We start from the raw sequence: 21,829 nt of genomic DNA, 5'->3' as shown, positions 1-21,829 counted from the left end.
TGCATCATTTCCTGCTGCTGCTTCAGTCACTTCCTCCAGACGCATGCAGCCGCCTGCAAACACACAAACACACAGAGAAAACCTGTCACAGTGTGTGTGTGTGTGAGCGTGTGTGTCTGTCTGTGTCTGTCTGTCCAAGAGCAGAATAGAGTGGAGGACCGGACTCATCCATCTGAAGAGTCGGTCTCCACATGTAAACAGTGTAAATTCAACTGGATCTATTTTGGGATGAAGACATTTCAAGGTTTTTCATACAAAAGTTTTCAATTTAATTTAATTAGAAAAGAAATTCATACATGTTTGTATTTTGTGAATCTCTATGAAACCTTGTTTTGATATAAATAAAGTTATTATTTACATAGAAGTCATGAACTGTCTTCTGCAGGTTTTACGTTGGTTTGGTGATGATACTTTAATACAAACTGGTCTGAGGATGAAATGATGATATTAGAGTTTGACCTTCGTCATATGAAATATCCAAAACTGACAACTCTTCTTGACTCTTTCGTTGCCATGGTGTTTGCTCCTGAGCAGCTCCAGGGTCCAGTGCAGCGAGCTGGACGACCACATCCTGTTCACGCCTTCAAAATAAATGTGTAGGTTATTTTAATTTACCAAAATGAAGGTTAGAAATGTTTAGTGTCACGTAGACAACTTTACATCAAACCAGGTGTCGTTATTATCTATAACTGATCTGTTAATGACACTCGTGTTCCATGGAGCTACAACAATCAGCCGACTCATCAATTAATGAAGTGACAATGTGAGTTAACTTTACGTTTGAGAAATAAGTTTGAGCACTTCCTTCCCGTTTCAGCGACTAAAGTGTAAAATGTTCCTGGTTGTCTCTGAATGTTGGTGCTTTACATAGTCAATTTAAAAAGCTGTAAGTTTTTATTCATACACCACGAAAATTAACCAATGTGCTTCACAAAATAAAGACACAGTGACAAATGAAGGAAACAATTAATTAACATAAAACAAACAATCCTTTTTGAGAATAAATCATAAAACCTCAGTTGATCATCGTCTGACTTCAGGGTGGTAAATGATGCGTTTTATTCTGAAGGCACAGCCCTCTGGTTTCCGGTACAGTGTGTTTTAAAGCAGCTGCAGTTGGTCACGCAGAATTTGTTGTGTAGATGTTGATGTGAACAAAATCTGAAGCTCATCCGATTACTGACCCTCTGCACGTGACCACACCTGTGAGCTTAGAGATGGACTGAAGACAGAATATAATAATATACACAGAATGTACACAGATCATGAATACACAACACATTCACTCAGATACTGTGCTGATGGTCAACAACTCGCAGGTACTTGTACTTTCATTGAGTTTTTCTGTTTTATGCATCTTCCTGCTCTCACTACATTTCAGAGGACAGTTTTCTACTTCTTCACTCGGACTGATATCAATGAGTGTGAGTGATTTGGTTCATATCCAAATGAAAATCTGAATTTATAGTGAGATTAAATGTGTTTTCATAACCAGACTTTATATTCAAGATGTGATATGGAGCTAATTATTCCTAACAGTGAGAAATAAAGCTCAGTAATGTAATAATATAGTATTCTGAGTGTAAATTAGTTAGTATGGAATGATTTTTTTGTATTTATCCTCAATATGCAATACAATTATTGTTTAGGTTATTGTTGTGTTTACATGTTTCCTGAACCGTGCACAGTGTGCAGTGTGCACGGGGTGTGCACGGTGTGTGCACGCTGTATGGTCCGAGTCCTCCTGAGCTCTGAGTGGAGCTGTCTCTCCTCTGTCGCCCTCGAACAGCCGCCTTCCATTGCTCCGCTCCAGCAGCGGACCGACCAGGCCCCCGGCAGCCGCCTCCCTGTGGCCGCGAGCCGGCCTGATTCCCCCCGCAGACCCCGGCAGGTGCGACGGCTGCGGAACCACCGGACCGAACCACCCGCTCATGGAGTCTGGATCGACGGGCTGCCCCGCGGGGAGGAGAGGCCCTGACTGCGGATGAAGCACCGAGCAAAGTGCGACACACACACACGCTCATGCACATCACGCACGGGCCTGTCTTGCTGTGCAACTTTGCGTGCGTGTGCGTGCGGGGGCTCCCGGCGTGTAATCGGAGGTGAGGCTGCTGACATTATTTCGTGAGGTGGGGGGGGGGCGCGCACCCGGCAGCAGCGGCAGCTCCTGGTGCTGTCAGACGAGGAAGTGGAGCTTCACGCACACGCACACGCCCATCTCAGCGTGCTCGGACAGCTCGGAGCCTCGTCTTCATCACCCTTCATCACGAGCATGCGCCGCCGGGGATAACCTGCAGGACGAAGCCGATTTAAGAGGTAGGAGGTCGGGGAGGCGCGCGGGGCTTCACGCACAACGTGCACACACAACGTGCACACACCGTCCAGCATGTTGTGACGGCGGAGTGCGGCCGTGCAGGCCGCGCTCCATCTTCTTTACCGAGTTATCACCGTCTGCGTGAGGAAAGTGAGGCTGGCGCGTGCACGTCGCAGGCCCGCTCCATCTTCTTTACCGAGTTATCACCGTCTGCGTGAGGAAAGTGAGGCTGGCGCGTGCACGTCGCAGGCCAGATGTGAGCAGCTGTGGCACCTGCTCGCGCGGTGATGGGCCGTGGAAGTGGCCGAGTTCCAGGCCCCGTCTCCCGCACCTCCTCCCGCAGCTCCTCCTGCTCCTGGGCGGCAGGTGGAGGAGGTGTCTCCTCAGACTCTGGGACTTTTAACAAGGTTCTGAACTCCACTTGAGTTGTTTCCTGGTGTTTCCCTTCGATTGGTTCATTTTAACATCTTAACAATCACTAGACTTTGTATAGCACCTTTAAAACACAGTTACAAGAATGAAACATTGAATTATCACGATCATCAGTTCTTTGTGTGATTATTGTCATCAGGGTTAATCTCTGTGAACATGGTGGAAAACATCTCATAATGTTATTAAGATATAAATCTATAAACTCCAGGATCTGAGTTCTGGACCTAAACCACTTCCTTCCACGAGCTTCGAGGAAACGTGTTTTCTGGGTAATGACACGAGTCACCGAACAAACAGGAAACACAACAACAGCACAAGTTTCTCTGTGGAGGTCATTATTATTAATATTAATATTAATATTAATATTAATATTAATACGTCCTCGTGTCATTTTACTGGATTAATGCATCAGTCGCTCAGTGAAGTGAGAGAAAATAGTGACAAACTCTCTCTCCCTCTCTCTCTCTCTCTCCCCCTCTCTCCCTCTCTCTCCCCCCCCCCCTCTCTCTCTCAGTCTTGAAGGATGGAGAGGGAGTTTCTTCGGCCGACCCAGTCCACCCACGGAGGCTCCACCAATGGAACCAGCCCTCAGGCCTCCGGTGCCACCACGGTCGACTCCTCCTCCTCCTCCCCCACCACTCCCACCCCTCCTCGGCTCACACCCAACCCCCTGCTCCTGGACTCCCCAGCGCCCACGCTAACACCCACCACCTCCTCCCCTCCTCCCCCCCTCACCCCTGCTCCCTCCGTCTCTGGGACCCATGGCCCCAAGGTGGCGGCGGCGTCTCCTCACGTCCTGGTCCCTGCTCCGCCTAAACTCAGCTCCACCGTGACCCCCCCCGCCCTCCGCACCTACTCTCGTCCCATCCTTCCCTCCCCGACGACAGGTGTCTCCAAAACATGTCCTCCTGTCCAAGCCTCTGCTTCCTCCTCTCTTCTCCCTCCTTCCACTCCTCCCTCCTCTCACGCTGCCGGCACCACGGCCTCCCCTCTGGTCTCCTCCCCCTCCACCGCCATGTCAACAAAGACCTCCACCAGCCTGACCAACGGGAACATGAGGCCCGGGTCCACGCCAAGCTCCACGCCAATCACGCCATTTCACACACCAGCCAGTCCACCTGGCCGACAGGTAACACACACACACAGTGAACAGACACACACATCTGGAGATTGATCACTGCTGCAGAGGAGAAGATGTTTTCATGTTCCTGCGTTCGCTGGATTCGCGTTTTCAAATCAAAGTAGATCATTGAGTTGACAGGTTGTTGGTTCGGTTCCCATAAAAAGACAACAAGGGCGGGACACCTCTCATTCAGGACACCTCTCATTCTATTGGTTGAGGAGTTCTAAGACCCTAACAGGGAGAATCAAGTGTTACTGACCCGGTTGTGTTTAGTAACACCTGCTGTTCAGTTTGATTCTGTATTTTACAAAGAAACAACTGTTTACATGTGGAAGAGACCAGATGTCATTCAAGCAATAATTCCTGTGTCTCCTCTCCTCCCTCGTTTCCTCTCCTCTCCTCCCTTTGTTCCAGGTGTCTCAGGCTCATCCTGTGGTGTCACCTGGTCTTGTGCGAGCCAATCAGATCCCCTCTCCTGTCAGGCAGAGGGTATCCCAGCAGACACTGCTCCTGGGGAAAGGTCTCAAAGGGTCTGGCCAAGACCAGGTGCTGCTTCGAGCTCAGATGGTAAACACACAAACACACACACATAAGACACGCACACACACACACACACACACATACACACATAGCGAGTTGAGAATCCTCTCCGTCTTACTGCTGTAACGAGGAAGCATCATTAGATCTCTCAGTAAGAAATGATCTGAGGCTAATTTGTATGATTTAAAGTCACATCAGAGTTTGACTTGAGTTCAGTGACACCATCATGATCCACACAATGTGGATTCAACCACTGCTGAAAACAGTCCCCAGCAAATGAGCCTGTTTATATGAAAGTATGAATCTGAAGGTTTATAGTTCTCAGCCGTTTGGAGCCGAGAGGGAAAATCTGAAAGTTTCAACACATTAATCACGTCGGTAGTTTTTAAAGAAAAGTTAAAATAATGATTGTTTTGGTTCTGCTCGACTGTCTCTGGACTCTGTGCTTTAATCCCTCCTCCGTTTGTTCTCTTCTTCTTTCCCTTCTTGTCTTTTCTTGCTGCTGCAGCTGATTCTTACGTCGGCCATGTGCCCCCCCCACTCTTCCTGCTCTTCTTCCTCCTGCTCTTCCTCCCCCTCCTCTAGCCCCGCCTCCGCTCAGGTGAGCAGCGAGCGAACAGCGGGTCTGTGTGTGATTTTCATTGTGAACATTTCACTCTGTGGATAACGATAACGGTTCTGTTCAGAGAAAGAGAAGAAGCATCGAGTCTGTGTGACAGTAAAATGCAAATGTATTCAAAACCCTGTGTTTCCACCAACAGCAGCTGATTGTGTTTTAATCAATAATCATTTGCTCTTCAATAAAAACAAATAAACATTTTTTCTATCCACCTGATGGTTGGGTTGATGGATGTCAGCTGTCAACATCTGATTGGACTTCCCCTCGTTTGAGGGCGGGGTTTAGAGAACACCTTGAATGTAAACAGGAAGTGAAAAGATGTAATTTACTCTCTCTCTCTCCCCCCCCCCCCCATCAGCTCCAGAGTCTCACCCTGAGGCCTCCTCACCCTCGGGCCCTCACCATCCCCCCGACGCTCCGTCTCAAGCCCCCCCCCCTGGCTCCGCCGCCCCTCTCTCGCCCTCACGCGCCGCTCTTCCCGCCTCTCAGGCCACGACCACAGCCCAGCACCACGGCAACGGGGAGCCCGACCACGCCCTGCCGCCACCTCTCGGTCCCGCCCCCAAGTAGGTCCCTGAGGCTCAAGGAAGTGGGGGTGTGCTGATGGTGGAAAATGAAGTTATATTTAAGTTTATTACACGAGTAAACAGTTTATTATTGATGTAGATGAGAGTATTCAAAGAAAACAGGTTCAATGTTCAACATGAAGCTAAACATGATGTGGTATTGATCCTCACTCTCAGTCTGTCCTTCATCCCGTCTCTCCTCCTCTTCCTCCCCCGCAGCTCTCTACTCCCCCGTCCGAGCCGTCCCTCTGAGGCCCCGACTTCACTCTCCAAACGGTCACAGGGCCACGCCCCCCCGGCAGACCTCCATCCTCAAGCCAATCGCTGCTGCTCCCTCCGGTCAGGCCCCGCCCATCATCAGCAGGCCGCTGTGCAGACTGAAGACCTGTCCATCAACTCAAACTGTGCTCGGTCCCGGCCAATCACAGCACAGCTCGCTGTCCCTGACCAGTCCTTCCTCTCACTTCGAGCACTCGCCGTCTGCGGCGCGGCAGCTGCAGATCATCGCCCTCTCCTCCGGCCGCCAGCCTCAACCCGGAGTGTTCGGCCACGCGTCGGTGCAGCCGCCACCTCCGGTCGCAGAGCCGCCGGAGCTCTCGAGCCAATCGAGGCTTCCTCTGCCTCTCAACCCCTCGTTGCCAAAAACAACCTCTCCTCTGCCCTCGCCTCCGTCTCTCCTGAGTCCGGCCTCTCCGCCGAGTCAAGCTGCAGCTCAGCCACAAACTCTGGTCCAGAGAGGAGACACCAAGGAGAGAGAGGAGCAGAGAGACCGAGGGCGAGGGGGGGGACACGGAGTCAGAGACGAGGGGACGGTCGACCTGAGGGTGGAGAGAGATGACCAAAGAGAGAGAGCCAAGGAGGAGAAAGCACGGCTCCCGACCCAGAAGGAAGTCACTCAGAAAGAGCAGGAAGCTGCGATGGGCAGAGAGGAAGTGGAAATGGAAGTGACAGAGGAAGGTCAGGGTGACGGAGAGAGAGAGGCCAGTGAAGAGGAGAAGATGGAGGAGGAAGCAGAGAGCGCCATGGACCGGTCTGAGAAGCTGAACACCAATCAGCTTCTCCAGCAGCACCAGAACCCGGACCCCATCCCGACGCCTGATGCTTTCAAAGGCTCCAGCGTGGAACTCAAACCCCGCCTGGGTCTTATCCTGGCCCCGCCCCCGGTCCAGGCTTTAGTCCCGCCCCCCGTCCCAGGACCGCCTCCCTTCCCAGAGGCGCCCGTCCAAAGGCTGCAGGCCGTCAGTCAGGAGGACTTCTGTGAGGACATGTCCACGCAGTCCGACAACCAGTCAGGTACCTCCCCCCCGACTCAGACCACACCCACTCATCAGAGATCATTAGTTTCTTTAACTTAATTAGTGAATAGTTCCACTCATCGCCTCCCAGCACAGACTGGATCCATTTATCTAATTTGACTTTGCTCATATAGTTCCACTGCTGGGTCACATTCATCAATAAATCTACTGGTGTTTAATATTTAATTATACTGATATGAAAGTTAATTAAAAGCTGAAATTATAAAAAAATTGTGTAAGTTATATTTGTAATAGTTTTCACACAATCACAAAATAATAAATCATGTGTTCTCGTCGTCTCCTTCCAGCTCTGTCCAGCCTCTCCTCCCAGTCCCCCCCCTCCTCACCCTTCATCACCCCCTCCGCAGAGCACCCTCCCCTCCTCCTCCCCCCTCACACCGCCCACATGGCTGACCTGGGACCAGCGCGGCAGGAGCCCCAAAAAGTCGAGGAAACGCTCGAAGAGTCGCAGCACCCGGCGGAGAGTGAGCCTCTCGGCCAATCAGAGGACGAGTCGGAGAGCAGCCCCTGGGAGCCGAGGGCGTGGCCTGAGGGACGACTGGTTCTGACTCACCTGGTGGAGGGGTTCGTCATCCAGGAGGGGCTCCAACCGTTTCCAGTACGGACACACACACAAACACACACACACACAAACACACACACAAACACACTCACATACACACACAAACACAAATATTTAGAGCCAATCCTCACACAGGCTTTCAAACTGTCTCATAGTGATGATAATAATAATGATGATGATGTCTCTCACCTCGTCTTCCTGCAGGTGAACCGTTCGTCCCTGCTGGTTCCTGAGCCGGTGACCACGCCACAGGAAGTGAACGGGACCAATGGCAGCGCAGCTCTGCCTGTGACGGACACGCCGAAACAAGCCGAGCCCTCCACCGACTCAGACGAGGAGGACGGAGGCGACACGGACGACCCGGGGACGAGTAAGAACCACAGGGACAGACACACTACACACAGGAAACTTGTAAATCAACTCTACCCTGGATGTAGAGCTGTTGGTCTAACGTTTGATTGGTTGTAATGTCCAGTCTCAACACCGATAAGGAATAACTGGATGCGTGTAGCTGTAAATATGATTGTGTCCCTCACCCAGGGTCGGCTCCCAGGGACCGAACGGTGCTTCACTGCCAGTTCTGTGGGAAAAGAGGCCACGCCCACAACTTCATGCGGTCCAAACGCTTCTGCTCCACTTCCTGTGCCCGCGGGTGAGGCCTGGTTTCATTGGCTTTGCAGCAAAGTGAAAGAGAGAGGAGTCACGTGACCCTCTCAGTGTTGAAGGTGTTTTGGTGTCGTGGCAGCCGAGCCGGCAGGATGTGGTTCAGAGATCAGAGTGAATCAACACGACTCTGTGTCTCCGACAGGTTCAACGTGCGTCTGACCAAGCGGCTCCGGGCTCTGAGCGCCGGCAGCCGGTCCGAGCGGCCCCGGCCGGCTCTGAACCGGGCCGAGTCGGTGCCGGGGAAACCTCTGCTGCTGCGGCTGGTAGGGACCTGGACTCCAGTGACTCCACATGCAACTTAGAGATGAACTCCCCTCGTTCCATTCAACAGGAAACACAAATGTGTTCAAACAAAATGATATATATAAATATTAATTTTATATTATTTGGGTTCAATTCCAAAACTCCAACACCTGGATTTTTGATCGACATAAACACAGGAACATATAACTACAGCGCTCTCTGGTGGTCATAAGAGGAACTACAACAACCAGCCATTGAGTTTTGAGGATTTCTTTCATCATGAACTCTGGAAAATCTCCAGAGAGTTTAGTTTATAATGAATAATTTTTATTTCATGGTTTTACTACTGTATTAACTTTGATTCTCAAGCTGAACACAAACTTTCTTACCTGTTAAAGTTCTCCCATGACTCCGTCCAGCCTCGAGATCTGTGGAGCGCTGGTCGCCGTGAGAAGGAGGGAAAGGAGAGGCCGCCGGCGGCAGAGGAAGAGGAGGAGGAGGACATGGAGGGAGGAGGAGAGGAGGAGGAAGATGAAGATGGAGGAGAGCAGGATCCTGCCGTGGCCATGACAGCGAGGATGGAGCGGCGGGCGGCTCGCCGGGCGAGGAGGGCGTCGGCTCCGGCCACGACCACCACCTCCACACCCACCACCACCTTCAAGCCCGCCCCGTCTCAGTGGAGCGTGGAGGACGTGACTGCCTTCATACACACGCTGCCAGGTGGATAGTCAACAATAAGTCTATAACACAAACTCCTCACACATGCCCCCCCCCCCCCCCCCCCCGCTGGCAGCCTCCATTAAAACCTTCAGTTTGATTTATATTAAGAATCAAGACTCCTAAGTGTCAGCAGACGACAGTGAGCTCATCTCCCCCTCGTCCAATTAAGTGTTTTGCAATTGTGTGACGTAACGCACATACTTCTAACCACTGGCTGTCAATCAGAGATCGCTGAGACACATCTGGAAAAAAAATCAAAACGCTGAAACTCGTTCTCGAGCGTCTTCAGGTTCAAATCGCTGCGTCAACAGATTGTTTAGGCAGCGTCTCAGTTTAAACTCAAGAGTCTGCTGCATCTTTTATTTTGAATAATTCTACGACTGAAATCAGGTTTTAACAGCGAGGAGAATCAATGAATGTCCTTTTTGTAAAATCTATCATTTTGAAAGTCACTTCCTTCATTTGATATTAAAAAAGGTCAGCACCAGATCCTCGTCCAGTCCAGGTCTGATATCAGGTCCAGTAAGAAACAAGTGTTTTAGAGGAAAAACCCCAGAAACAGATCAGAGACAACAGAGATAAAGATTATTCATTCATTGATGTAGTCAGTGGAACAAATACCATATTTATCTGGAATCTTCTTCTGTGGTGTTCAGGCTGCAGTGACGTGGCCGAGGCGTTCCGGCTGCAGGAGATCGACGGCCAGGCTCTGCTGCTGCTGACCGAGGACCATCTGATGACCAGCATGAACATCAAGCTGGGACCGGCGCTCAAGATCTGTGCTCACATCAACGCGCTGAAGAACCAATGAGGAAGAGGGGGGGGAACAAAACAGAGAGACCAAGGGAAAAAATGAGGAACGAATGAGATGGAAGGAAAACTGGCAATAAAGACAAAAATGTGAAATTTGAAAATGAAGAAGAGAGAGAGAGAGTTTGGAAACAGGAGCTCGACACTGAGGTGACCGGACAAAGTCTCCAGAACAGATCCACGGTACTTTATGAGATTATTAATCGAGGTGTGGCCTTAGCTGACGGGGACTGAAGAGACGTGAAGTGAAGTCGCCGGAGCCCAGAAGTGGACTCGGTTTCGGGCGCTGACTGAAGCTGGAGACCAACGGGGCGGGGGTTTTGTAACTTTGTGTATATTTTACATGCCGCAGGAGAGTGTGTACATTTGAAACTATTCCACGAAGGATTTTGAACATTTAATATATAAAATTTGTCTATTTAGTTTTTTTAGAACGTGACGTCAACGGCAAATCTATCCAGTTACTAACATAACCGCCGGTGTGTGTAAAAGAAAAAAATAATAACAACACGTAGACTTTGTAAGTGATTAATGAAAGTTTAATGTTTTATATCATTATATTCTGGACAGAAACACGTCTGTGGATTAAACAAAAGAGAAGTCACTATCAGGCTGGAGGCTGGAGTCTTTAATCGTCACCTTTTTATGGTTTCCTGCTCGAAATTATTTAATAAAATGAAGAATGAACCAGAGAAGTTGTTTCCTCCTGATGTGTGAAGATGGGTGGGCACCAGCAGGGGGCCCCAGTGAGGCAGGTGAGGAGGAACCTGGTTTCTATAAAAGCACTGATTTGAATTCATGGTGTAAAAGCTCCTGAAGCGTTTGGAGCTGCAGACCTCAGATCTGTGGCTCAGCTGCTGGATTCAGATTTTAGTTTTTCTGCCTCATCCCTGCATGTCTGGTTTAGGTTAGTGTCTCCGTGCGCTCTGATTGGTTGAGACCCTGGACTGGAGGGTTTGATTTCACCACACCCGACCATCAATCTTATTCTATTTTATCAGAGCATCAGCCGGAGGCGCACTGACGGGACGCAGCAGGATTATTATTTAATTTCGACTCCTTAAAAGGGATTTTTTAAATCATTGAATTCATATTATAATCATCTCTCTGGTTATTGTTTTATTTTTTAACATCTTTACTTTTTAAGACTTTCACTGAACAGAAAACTTTATTTGTTTAGTTTGAATTTTTTTTTCTGGTGCGTAATTCTAATTCTTCTTAACTTTCTCAAACTGTGCAGTGGATTTTAGAATTTTTGTAATCGGACAATTAATCCACGAGTCTCCAGAAGAAGCGAATTTCTTTTCCTTCAGTTTTCTGGAGTGCGTAAAGGCGCGCGGAGGCTCCACATGGCGCACATGTGCAGGCAGCTGATCGGCAGCGCGGCGAGCTGCGCGGGCTGGGTCGGGGTCATCGTCGGCACGGCCACCAACGACTGGGTTCGAACTTGCGAGTACGCGGTGTCCACCTGTGTGCGCATGGACGAGCTGGGCTCCAGGGGCCTCTGGGCGGAGTGCGTCATCTCCCCCGCGCTGTCCCACTGCGTCGCCCACAGCCAGATCCTCAGTCTGCCAGGTGAGGGGGGGAGAGGGACAGGAGGGAGAGGGAGAGGGGGGGGGGGGGTGATGGAGGGTTGGATGAGAAGGGAGGGTTGGATGAGAATGGAGGGTTGGACGATGATATCTCTCTCTCTCTCTCTCTCTCTCTCTCTCTCTCTCTCTCTCTCTCTCTCTCTCTCTCTCTCTCAGCCTACTTGCAGACGTCTCGTGCACTGATGATCTGCGCGTGCCTGCTCGGTCTCCCCGCCATGCTGCTCGTGCTCACGGCGATGTCGTGCGTGCGGCTGCAGAATGACACCGCGGCCGTGAAGCTGCGCCGTGCGCGCGTGGGAGGAGTCCTGTTCATCCTCATGGGTGAGGAAACACACCAAACACACACACACAAACACACATAGTAGTTTTGGGTATAGTGGACAGTAGTTTGGGGTGTAGAGGACAGTAGTTTGGGTTTAGTGGACAGTAGTTTTGGGTAAAGAGGACAGTAGTTTGGGTGTAGAGGACAGTAGTTTGGGTATAGTGGACAGTAGTTTGGGGTGTGGAGGAAAGTAGTTTTGGGTATAGAGGACAGTAGTTTGGGTATACAGGACAGTAGTTTGGGTATAGAGGACAGTAGTTGTTGGTCTAGAGGACAGTAGTTTTGGGTACAGAGGACAGTAGTTTGGGGTGTAGAGGACAGTAGTTCAGGTATAGAGGACACTAGTTTTGGGTGTGGAGGACAGTAGTTTTGGGGTGTAGAGGACATTAGTTTTTGTTATAGAGGACATTAGTTTTGGGTTATATAGGACAGTAGTTTTGGGTATAGAGGACAGTAGTTTTTGGTATAGAGGACAGTAGTTTTGGGTATAGAGGACAGTAGTTTTGGGTGTAGAGGACATTAGTTTTTGGTATAGAGGACATTAGTTTTGGGTTATAGAGGACAGTAGTTTGGGTATAGAGGACAGTAGTTCGGGTATAGAGGACATTAGTTTGGGGTGTGGAGGAAAGTAGTTTTGGGTATAGAGGACAGTAGTTTGGGTATACAGGACAGTAGTTTGGGTATACAGGACAGTAGTTGTTGGTCTAGAGGACAGTAGTTTTGGGTACAGAGGACAGTAGTTTTGGGTATAGAGGACAGTAGTTTTGGGTATAGAGGACAGTAGTTGTTGGTCTAGAGGACAGTAGTTTTGGGTATAGAGGACAGTATTTGTTGTTTTAGAGGACAGTAGTTTTGGGTATAGAGGACAGTAGTTTTGGGTATGGAGGACAGTAGTTGTGGGTGTAGAGGACAGTAGTTTTGGGTATAGAGGACAGTAGTTGTTGGTCTAGAGGACAGTAGTTTTGGGTATGGAGGACAGTAGTTGTTGGTCTAGAGGACAGTAGTTTTGGGTATAGAGGACAGTATTTGTTGTTTTAGAGGACAGTAGTTTTGGGTATGGAGGACAGTAGTTGTGGGTGTAGAGGACAGTAGTTTTAGGTATGGAGGACAGTAGTTTTGGGTATAGAGGACAGTAGTTGTGGGTGTAGAGGACAGTAGTTTTGGGTATAGAGGACAGTAGTTGTGGGTGTAGAGGACAGTAGTTTTAGGTATGGAGGACAGTAGTTTTGGGTATAGAGGACAGTAGTTTTGGGTATGGAGGACAGTAGTTGTGGGTGTAGAGGACAGTAGTTTTGGGTACAGAGGACAGTAGTTTGAGGACATACAGTCCTCAGATCCTCAGCAGCTGTCAGGAGGGATGAAGGCCGGGTCTCCCGCCTGAGGCCTCATCCTGACTGGATTTGTGGGACTCGCCTGCTTCCTGTTGCAGAGACATTCAGTTCCTTTCTACGGCCTCAGGGAAAAACTCATATGAACTCATGTCCAGATGTGAGTCTGGAGGACGTTAACCTTGTCCCTTGTCTTTAAACCCCACCCCCCTCTTACCTCCTCTGTCTGGACGTGTCCTCCAGCTGTGTGTGGCATCATATCCACGGTGTGGTTTCCGATCGGCGCTCACCGGGACGAGAGGCTGATGTCTTTCGGCTTCTCGCTCTACGCCGGCTGGGTCGGCTCCGGGCTCTGCCTCGTGGGCGGCTGCATGATCCTGTGTTGCCACGGCACCGACCCGCGGAACCCGAGCCGAGAGAACAGCTTCTACTACTCCAGGAAGAGGGGCGGGGCCTCGCCGCTGGACCCCCCCGCCAACCACGCCAAGAGCGCCAATGTGTAGAAGTCTGGACGACGTCTCATGGACTGTTCGTGATCATAATCAAGTTGTGCATTTAGATGTTTTCTTTCGTTTAGCTGATGCAGAGCGATCAAGTTCATGTTATAGATACTTTACATCGAGGCAGGAGTCATCTAATTGGTTGAATTGAACCTCACTGGGCGGAGCCAGTGAAATGAGATTATTGTTTCACAAAGTAAAACTCTGATAAGAACAAGAAGGTCACAAATTAAAGACGTTTGTCCACGTGTGTTTTAACACTCATTACTTCTTCTACTGCTCTTGGTTCAGCAACATACGAACAGAAGACTGTAAATAAAGATGAACCACATGACAGCTCCAGTGAAGTGAAGCCAAAGCGCCTCCATCGCCACCTTGTGGATGGTTGCAGTTATAACCCCCCCCCCCCCCCTCCATGTCTCGTATACGAGACATGGACCAAACTAAAAAATCTAAATAGAAGTTAAAGGTTTGTCACATGTCAGAAAACGCTGTAGAAACTATCATATTTTATCATCTTTATTTTACTTTTATTTCTTCGTGTGTCTTGTATGCTGCTTTTTGATATCTTTTTTACATCATTTAAAAGTATTAACCTGTTGTTTTAGAGCTTCTGATCGGTTCCTATTTAACCCATAAAAACACTTGTTTTGCTATTAAAATATCAAATACCTTTGTAGCTGCATTAAAAGCTTTTGTCTGGTGCTGCAACTAATAAAATATAATATTTACTAATAAAGTCTCAGGATAAATCATTTCACTCAAAGAGTCACTTTTATTCCTCCAACACGAACAAATACAACACATCTGTTGTTGCCGAAACAGAGAAACACAAACACCGTCACTTGAACACCATTCACTCAAAGACACAAAAGAAAACAACACAAGTGACGTTCAGGGCTACAAAAAGTCACGACGAGATTTTGAGAAGTTGTAAACAAAGCAAACAAACAAAACCAACAGATGAGTTATTATGAGGCGTTCAGGGTCAGAGAGAAAGAGCGGGAACGATGAACAGACACAAGAAACAGAGAGAATAACGTAGGATTCTTTACCTGCAAAGAAACATTGAATCCTACAAGTGAGAGTTAAACCTGCTTTGAGCAACATGGACACATCACAGCTGCCTCACATGTTCTGTTTGTGTTGTGCTCGTCCTCAGAAATGAATTCTTCATGTTTGCACGCTGCAATATGCAGATGAACACTAGGGGCAGTGCGTCACATCCAGTGTCGCCGTGTTTTATTATTTGCAAAATGTAAATTCTGTAGTTCTAAATGTGTGAACCTCATCCAGTGAAACATCTGCCATGGGAGGAGCCTGTCGATCTGCTCCCCTGATGTCCAGGCTCCGCCCACTCTGAGTCCACTGGGGCTTCACCGCTAAATGTCATTGGCTGACAGCTCCGGGTTTGTATTAGCAGAAGAAGTTGTTGTTTCATTGGTAGAGTTAAGCCCCGCCCAGACCAGGAAGTGCAGCTGCCTGACGGAACAGGACCTCTCATCAAAACACCAGCTTACTTTACTAAAAATGACTTGTTAGTAAATGACTGTCTCACATTAAATAAGTCTTTCCATTCAGTCTTTACACGTTCACCTCAGTTAAAAACAGAAAACCTCAGTCGTCCTCTTCCCCTGCATCGAAGCCCTGATTGGTCCGTCCCTTGGACCCGCCCCCTCGGCCAGTGTGCTGGCGACCTGGTGCAGACTGGTATCCATACTCCTCACCCCCGTCCTCACACTGCTCTCCCTCCCGGCCCTCACACTGGTTCTGCTGCTGCTGCTGCTGGTTCCCCCTCTCCTCCGGGGCGGACCAGCCCTGGTAGGGTCTCTCGTCTTGTTCCTGGGGGCAAAGGTCATCATCAGGGGAGAAGGTGTCGTCCAGGTGGTCGTCGTAGCGCTGGTAGGAGCTGGCGTGGGCCTGCTGCTCGCGGGCGTTCAGCTCCAGCTCGCTGTGCCACACTCCATAGCAGCCATAGATCAGAAGACCTGGGGGGGGACAGACGGAGTGGGTTAACTCAGAGTGTGAAAGCTGAGACAGGGGGAGACGTCAGGACACTGTCCACCTGGGCAGAGTTATCCACCTTCATGGAATCCAGCCCCTCACTTCATCTGCTCACCAGACCAAGCAGAGACAAGGCCCAACAGACACACACCAGATCACACACACTCATAAATATCAGTCCTGAAACCAGCACACAGGGGTGGAAACATAACCTCCTCTGCGGATCTCCCATAGAATGAAATAATGAAATAACTGTGTGTTGTATCTGATAAAAGTCTATGAATAACAAATTATTAAAACATTGAGTATAAACCATTAGAGCACAACTTATCCAATATATTCTACACAAGCAGTTTATCATTCAGAACCAATGGTGTTGGAACTGACCGATGAGGCACCAGACGGTGAACCTGGCCCAGGTGAGTGGAGACAGCTTCAGCATGAGGTAGCTGTTGACCAAGATGGCCGCAGCCGGGACAAAGGGCACGCAGGGCGCCATGTAGGCCAGTTTCCGAGGGCTCTCCGGCTGCTGTAAAATCATAATCATAAGCTTCGCCATGGAAACCACCATCGATGTGGCCATCAGCCCCGAGAACACCGCCCCGGCCCCCGAACCCTGCTCAACGCCAAATATCACGGTGGACCACAGGAGGAAGGACATGAAGAAGAGGAGGAGGGTGCATCTGGTCACTATGCGGCCGGTGGCGGGCGTGGGCCGGGCCGACGTGTCAGGCATTCCAACCCGCAACCTCAGCGTGTAGTAATGACCTCCCAGAAGCCTTTTCAGCAAGGAGGCGTGGCCTGTGTGGAAATCAGAATCGTCTCCCTCTCCTTCAGTCCCACCGGCGTGGTAGGACGAAGATCCGTCCCCGCCCGAGTCCTCGATCAGCATCTGGTCGTCTTTTGTGGGCGTGGCCCCGTCGTCCTGGTGCTTCAGGTCCTCCACGTCCTCACCGGAGCTGAACTGGTGCGTGTCGGTGTGGTCGTCCGGCTGGTAGCGCAGTAAGAGAACACACACGCTGACCAGGGTGTAGGCCAGCAGCGTGCCGATGGACATCATCTCAATCAGGTCCCTGAGGCTCACCAGCAGAGCGAGGAGGGCCGCGAAGATCCCCGACACCAAGCACGCCGCCGCCGGAGTGTGGGTGAGAGCAGGGACGTGTGACAGCCACCTGCACACACAGTGAGCACAGCGTTACACAACAAGCGTTACACAACAAGAAGACACTAAACCGGTTTGCGAGTCTCAGCGTCCCACCTGAACAGCAGTCCGTCCTGGGCCATGGCGTAGATGACCCTGGGCAGTGGGAACAGAGATCCCAGCAGGGAGACGGTGAGGCCGGCGATGGAGCCCACGGCCACGATGTACTTCCCCCACAGGAAACCGTGCAGCGCGAACATCTCGATGAGCGGAGCCGAGCCGTCGATCAGGTCGCAGGGAACCATGAGGGTCAGGATCACGCTCACCTTCACAGAGGGAAGTGGGTTTGTGGAAGTCCTCCTCTCAACAGACACGATAATGAAACCTTCAGATGGTCCCTGATATATATAGATATATATATAAAGGCTAGATGTCTGGTCCGCGTTTCCGGCCAACGGAGTCGAACGTCCGCACATGGCGGCCATCTTGCGTCAGAGGGCTCGCTCACCCACAACAATGTGTTGGTAGTGGTACATGTACTTTTTAAAGAAAATAAAAGAAAATAATTCTTGAAGTATATTTGTAAAGGGAAATAGTATACCTATTTAAGAACAATATTACATTTTTTAGAACATAACATAATTATTCATAAGTATGCAGTGTCATAACTACATCTCTGACGGTTTACAGTTTAAAAATCGGTTGAAAATTGAACAAGTTATGGTTATTTAATAAAGTACGTACCATTACATCACAATGTTATGGGAGAGAGCTAACTGTGGCAAGATGGCCGCCATGTACGGACGTTCGACTCCATTGACCGAGACATCTATCCGTATATATATCTATGGTCCGTGCCCCCCATGCTTTGTGTTACACACACACTGACCGACACGTAGGCGGTGAGGCAGGCGACCAGCGAGGCGGTGATGGCGTACGGGATGGAGGTGTTGGGGTTCTTCGCCTCCTCTCCTGTTGTCGCGATGATGTCGAAGCCGATGAAGGCGTAGAAACACGTGGCGGCTCCTTGCATCACCTGAACACAAACAGCTGATCACTGGATTTCATCTTTTAGTAACACTGAGCCTCCAACTCGCTCAGTGCTTCACGACTCACCCCCGACCAGCCGAACGGCAGGAACCGGCCGCCCTCCCAGTTGCTGGCCGAGAGGAAGAAGAGTCCGGCGATGATCATGAAGACCCACACCACCAGGTTGACCACGTTGAGGACGTTGTTGAAGCCCACCGAGTTACGCACGCCCAGAGCGATGATGGCCGTCACCAGGAGGGCGATGAACAGGGCGAGCAGGTCTGGGTACGTGTCCTCCCCTTTACCTGAGACAGACACACAACAGACACACGTGGGTTGTCTTTGACATCTATATCAACAAATCACACACTGAAAGAAGACTTAAGACGACACACACACACACACACACACACACACACACACACACGGATGGTTCTGACCGAGGCCTCTGAGCGTGCCCAGGTGTGTTATCATGTAGTCGCTGATGCTGTGATTGGCCAGGGAATCGAACATGCTGCTGAGAGCCGAGGCCCCCGCGGCCGTGCCGATCAGATACTCCAGGATCAGGTTCCAGCCGATGAAGAACGCCACGAACTCCCCGACCGTCACGTAGCTGTAGGTGTAGGCCGAGCCGGTGGTTTTCGGGACCCGGACACCGAACTCTGCGTAACACACACCTTAAAGACAATCGCACAATTCAATAGGTTGGTTTGTTGGTTCCTGCCCAGTCGGGGTCCTTAGGGTCCCACAGCAGGTTCATGGTTCTACAGGCACGTCTCACCTGACAGTATCGAGGCCACCGCTGCAATAATAAAGGACAGGATGACCCCCGGCCCGGCCATGTTCTTGGCGACCAGCCCGGCCACCACGTACATCCCGGTGCCGACACAGCTGCCCACGCCGAGCGACACCAGGTCCACGGTGGTCAGCACCTTGGCCAGGCCGACCCCCGACCCCTCCCCGAGCTCGGTGAGGTCGTCTGGGCCGCGGGCCATGGAGCCCATGGGCTTGGTCCTCAGCAGGCGGGTGCAGGTGTGGTACCAGGCGTCCCCCAGGGACACCCGGCTCAGCCACGCTGCCATCGCACCCCCCCTCGACCAGCTGCTCTAAGTCAACTTGAGTCTCAGTCCCTCTGTCATTCTTCACCTCTCATCAGGAGCCTCCTCATCAGCCAGCACAGAGTGGAGGTCCAGACTCTGGAGACAGACAACAGTCCAGCAGTCAAATAAAACAGAGGCTTTAAGTGTTATATGAAAAATTGTGCTCAACATGACACGAGATTTAACAAAGTGCATCGAGGTCTTTGTGTTGTTGTGTTGTTATTGTACAGAAGTCTATCTCACACCTAAAGACCCTGGAAGGTCTATGAACTCCTGCCTTTTTAATAAAACCCAGCCCCCCCCCCCACGCTGTGATCCTGTCGGCTGCTCTGCTCACTCACTGGAGCGAGACTCTGAAACATTAATGAACACAGAGGATCGACTTTCACCACGGAAAAGTACGACCACAGAAAAACTCCAACTGAACAGAGTCGAGGAGCCAAGGGATCAAATCTGCAACGAGTGGTTCACACTGGAAAACACACAGACACACACACTTACACACACACACACACACGCTCACACACACACACACACACACACATAAACACACACACACACATACACACTTACACACTCACACACACACACTTACACACACTAACACACTTACACACACTCACACAGACACACACCTGGCTGAGTGTGATGTCAGCTCGAGGCCGATAAGCGATGATTTGAAAGCAGCGGTTCTTGGACACACACCTGATTCCCTCTGACCCGTTGGTTCCCTCCTGATCCTCGGCTCTCCGGCAGGAACTGGTGGAGACGCAGCGTTTACCATTCAACCTGACACCATGTGACCAGGCTGATGAAATATTCAGCACCGAGCAGAGTGTGTGATCTTTCATTTAGTGGAGGTAAAGGTGTGTGTACGTCCACTGTGAGCTGCAGCTGCTGTAGGGGACGTTCTCCTGTTTGTATGCAGGGTGGGAACCCACCAGGTGTGTGTGTGCTTGTGTGTGTGTGTGTGTGTGTGTGTAAAAACTTTATTTCAGTGTGAACTGTGTCCTCGTCCAATCACGAGCTCCAACTTCATTCAAACATTGTTCAAATTCAATATATCTTGCAGAGATCCTACAGGTTTTTTGTGAACTTTTAAAGAAATGTGTCCAAACGAATGCAGAACACAGACGATCCTCATGCTGAACATTTGAACACAGATATGGGAGAACAGGAACAAGTGGGTTTCGGGCCCAGAGCAGCCACCATGTTGGAGGTGATGACAGGAAGCTCATTGGACTAGCTGATGGTTAACCATCGACCAATCAGAAGCTTCACGAACCAGCTGGTGTCTCTTGGATCTGTGTCTGCAGGCTGCACTGTAATCTGATGCTTGGGTCAGATGACATCAACGGAACACACGACCTCTGACCTCTGACTGGGTTTGGTCTGGTGCTTAGAAAAGTTGATCTCAGAACGTTAAGATCACAGAGAGATGGCGTGTGAGTTGCATTATGGGAAATGTAGTAGCCTCTGTTTACTAGATTGATCTATAAGATGGAGCGACACTTTGTTTACAAGGAATTTAACTAAGCTATTATATAAGATTGAGGTTTCGATCTACATTTATTTTAGTATTTGACAGTTTTATTTAGTTGTATTATTTTTCCCTCTCAACTTATTTTTCAATTTTAATACAGATTAATCCTATTTATTTAAACTTGTTATTCTTCTCTCTTTAACCTTTTAAGTCTGAACCTCTGTGCTTTCAGATTTCCAGTATTTTTTTCTCTTTGTGTCCCTGAACAGCATCTTGAATCTACCTCTGTGTATAAAACATGCTTTATAAATCAAATGAGATGTATTTGTTAACATTAAAGCAGATTTATGAGATCTTTGTGCTGAGCTTCTCTACTTTCCTCCTTTTAGGTAAATATCCATATAGCGTCTGACTGCTGAGTGTTTGTGTGAAATAAAACAGAATCCAGAGCAGCTAAAGGTGGAGACATTCCTGAGGCTGATGCTTCATACACAACAGATGGGAGAGTGGGAGTGGATCCAAACACACACACACACACACACACACACACAGAACAGGGGCAAAGCAAAACATCCCTTCTCAGTTTAAGGGAGTGAAGCTTTCTGTTGGCAGCCTGAAGTGATTGACAGCAGCAGAACGGAGACTGAGGGCAGATGTGTCCTCGTGTCCGTCTGCTGCACCAAGACGTGAGATGAAGAGGAGACTGAGTGACAGGCCAGTCTTATTATGTGTTAATTATTATATTTTATTAGTGTGTCAAGACTTAAACAGGCTAAAAAGTACAAAAACCAGAGTATTATCCTGAGGAGCCTTTTTTACATACGGTATAGAAACTAATTTGTTTGTAGGATCAAGTTTTATTTATTTTGCATTTTACTAAATATTTACTTGATTTTCTGGTATATTTTGGTTGTTGACTCTGCTGATACATTATGCAGCGAAATGTGTTCTGTCCTTTGTGTTGTCATAATAGTTGTAGTAAAAGTAGTTAGGGCATATATTCGATTTTGTGTTATTATAATCGCTAGTTATTATGCATATGTGGTTTCTTATGGAGCTTCATAAAATCCACAATCCTTTTTCCCTTTCTTTAACATCGTGTAACAGGATTTTTTTTCTACCTTTTCACTGATTTCTCAGAATAATTCATGGATCCTCATGAAGAAGAAGCTGAATCCCATTCAGAGGACTGATAGTGATTGGCTGCAGCTTGATTCAGTGTAAGGAGCTGTTGAGCTTTGGTGGAGTTTGTGTTTCACCTTCAAGTCTCTGTCTGATCTGCTGACACGTGTTCAACTCTGCCTAGTGGACATTTACAGTACTGCACCTTACAAGCATCAGCTCCTAGTTCATCAGGTCCACTGAGGGAAAAGTCATTCAGCTTGATTCAAGTCCTGCAGTGATTCCACCAACATGAGG

General features: G+C 49.3%; 4 protein-coding genes across 7 annotated transcripts in view; 3 read left to right on the top strand and 1 right to left on the bottom strand.

Annotated features, from left to right (window-relative positions):
• ezh2 (enhancer of zeste 2 polycomb repressive complex 2 subunit) overlaps positions 1 to 21,829 on the top strand; it is a 132,084-nt gene that overhangs the window by 27,499 nt on the left and 82,756 nt on the right. The window lies entirely within an intron of this gene.
• si:ch211-230g15.5 (polyhomeotic-like protein 3) lies at positions 1,682 to 10,606 on the top strand. Of its 4 annotated transcripts, none has more exons than XM_062379148.1 (12): positions 1,682 to 2,316; positions 3,261 to 3,875; positions 4,284 to 4,436; positions 4,918 to 5,010; positions 5,387 to 5,594; positions 5,814 to 6,887; positions 7,198 to 7,508; positions 7,677 to 7,842; positions 8,013 to 8,124; positions 8,281 to 8,401; positions 8,801 to 9,101; positions 9,758 to 10,606. In XM_062379148.1, exons 2-12 carry the CDS (start codon positions 3,270 to 3,272, stop codon positions 9,910 to 9,912), a joined length of 3,300 nt encoding a protein of 1,099 aa, XP_062235132.1. In that variant the 5' UTR covers positions 1,682 to 2,316; positions 3,261 to 3,269; the 3' UTR covers positions 9,913 to 10,606. The 4 variants fall into 4 exon arrangements, with proteins under 4 accessions (XP_062235132.1, XP_062235131.1, XP_062235130.1 ...); XM_062379147.1 differs by having other exon boundaries at positions 1,686 to 2,102; positions 8,780 to 9,101; XM_062379146.1 differs by having other exon boundaries at positions 1,687 to 2,316; positions 8,780 to 9,101.
• LOC133932906 (claudin-11-like) lies at positions 11,261 to 13,998 on the top strand. The gene is made up of 3 exons (XM_062379791.1): positions 11,261 to 11,486; positions 11,660 to 11,824; positions 13,397 to 13,998. Exons 1-3 carry the CDS (start codon positions 11,261 to 11,263, stop codon positions 13,654 to 13,656), a joined length of 651 nt encoding a protein of 216 aa, XP_062235775.1. The 3' UTR covers positions 13,657 to 13,998.
• slc7a14b (solute carrier family 7 member 14b) lies at positions 14,406 to 19,813 on the bottom strand. The gene is made up of 8 exons (XM_062379024.1): positions 19,633 to 19,813; positions 18,609 to 19,023; positions 18,268 to 18,504; positions 17,915 to 18,132; positions 17,688 to 17,834; positions 16,916 to 17,124; positions 16,045 to 16,829; positions 14,406 to 15,641 (listed from the first exon to the last, which is right to left on the bottom strand). The coding sequence occupies exons 2-8, from the start codon at positions 18,907 to 18,909 to the stop codon at positions 15,271 to 15,273; spliced, it is 2,268 nt and encodes a 755-aa protein (XP_062235008.1). The 5' UTR covers positions 18,910 to 19,023; positions 19,633 to 19,813; the 3' UTR covers positions 14,406 to 15,270.

The sequence above is a fragment of the Platichthys flesus genome, chromosome 21 (assembly GCF_949316205.1).
Source record: "Platichthys flesus chromosome 21, fPlaFle2.1, whole genome shotgun sequence".
NCBI lineage: Eukaryota > Metazoa > Chordata > Actinopteri > Pleuronectiformes > Pleuronectidae > Platichthys > Platichthys flesus.
Note: the sequence above shows the minus strand (reverse complement) of the source record. Positions and strands in the feature narration are given on the sequence as shown.

What these genes read in the sequence shown, in the direction of transcription:
- si:ch211-230g15.5 (XM_062379147.1), top strand. Translation starts at nt 3,270, where the DNA reads ATGGAGAGGGAGTTTCTTCGGCCGACCCAGTCCACCCACGGAGGCTCC. An exon ending in CCAGTCCACCTGGCCGACAG is followed by an intron (nt 3,876 to 4,283) that starts GTAACACACACA and finishes CCTTTGTTCCAG; the next exon opens with GTGTCTCAGGCTCATCCTGT. An exon ending in AGGGGCTCCAACCGTTTCCA is followed by an intron (nt 7,509 to 7,676) that starts GTACGGACACAC and finishes GTCTTCCTGCAG; the next exon opens with GTGAACCGTTCGTCCCTGCT.
- LOC133932906 (XM_062379791.1), top strand. Translation starts at nt 11,261, where the DNA reads ATGGCGCACATGTGCAGGCAGCTGATCGGCAGCGCGGCGAGCTGCGCG. An exon ending in CCAGATCCTCAGTCTGCCAG is followed by an intron (nt 11,487 to 11,659) that starts GTGAGGGGGGGA and finishes TCTCTCTCTCAG; the next exon opens with CCTACTTGCAGACGTCTCGT. An exon ending in AGTCCTGTTCATCCTCATGG is followed by an intron (nt 11,825 to 13,396) that starts GTGAGGAAACAC and finishes CGTGTCCTCCAG; the next exon opens with CTGTGTGTGGCATCATATCC.
- slc7a14b (XM_062379024.1), bottom strand. Translation starts at nt 18,909, where the DNA reads ATGGCAGCGTGGCTGAGCCGGGTGTCCCTGGGGGACGCCTGGTACCAC. An exon ending in TGCCGTTCGGCTGGTCGGGG is followed by an intron (nt 17,835 to 17,914) that starts GTGAGTCGTGAA and finishes GTTTGTGTTCAG; the next exon opens with GTGATGCAAGGAGCCGCCAC. An exon ending in GCCTCACCGCCTACGTGTCG is followed by an intron (nt 17,125 to 17,687) that starts GTCAGTGTGTGT and finishes CCCTCTGTGAAG; the next exon opens with GTGAGCGTGATCCTGACCCT.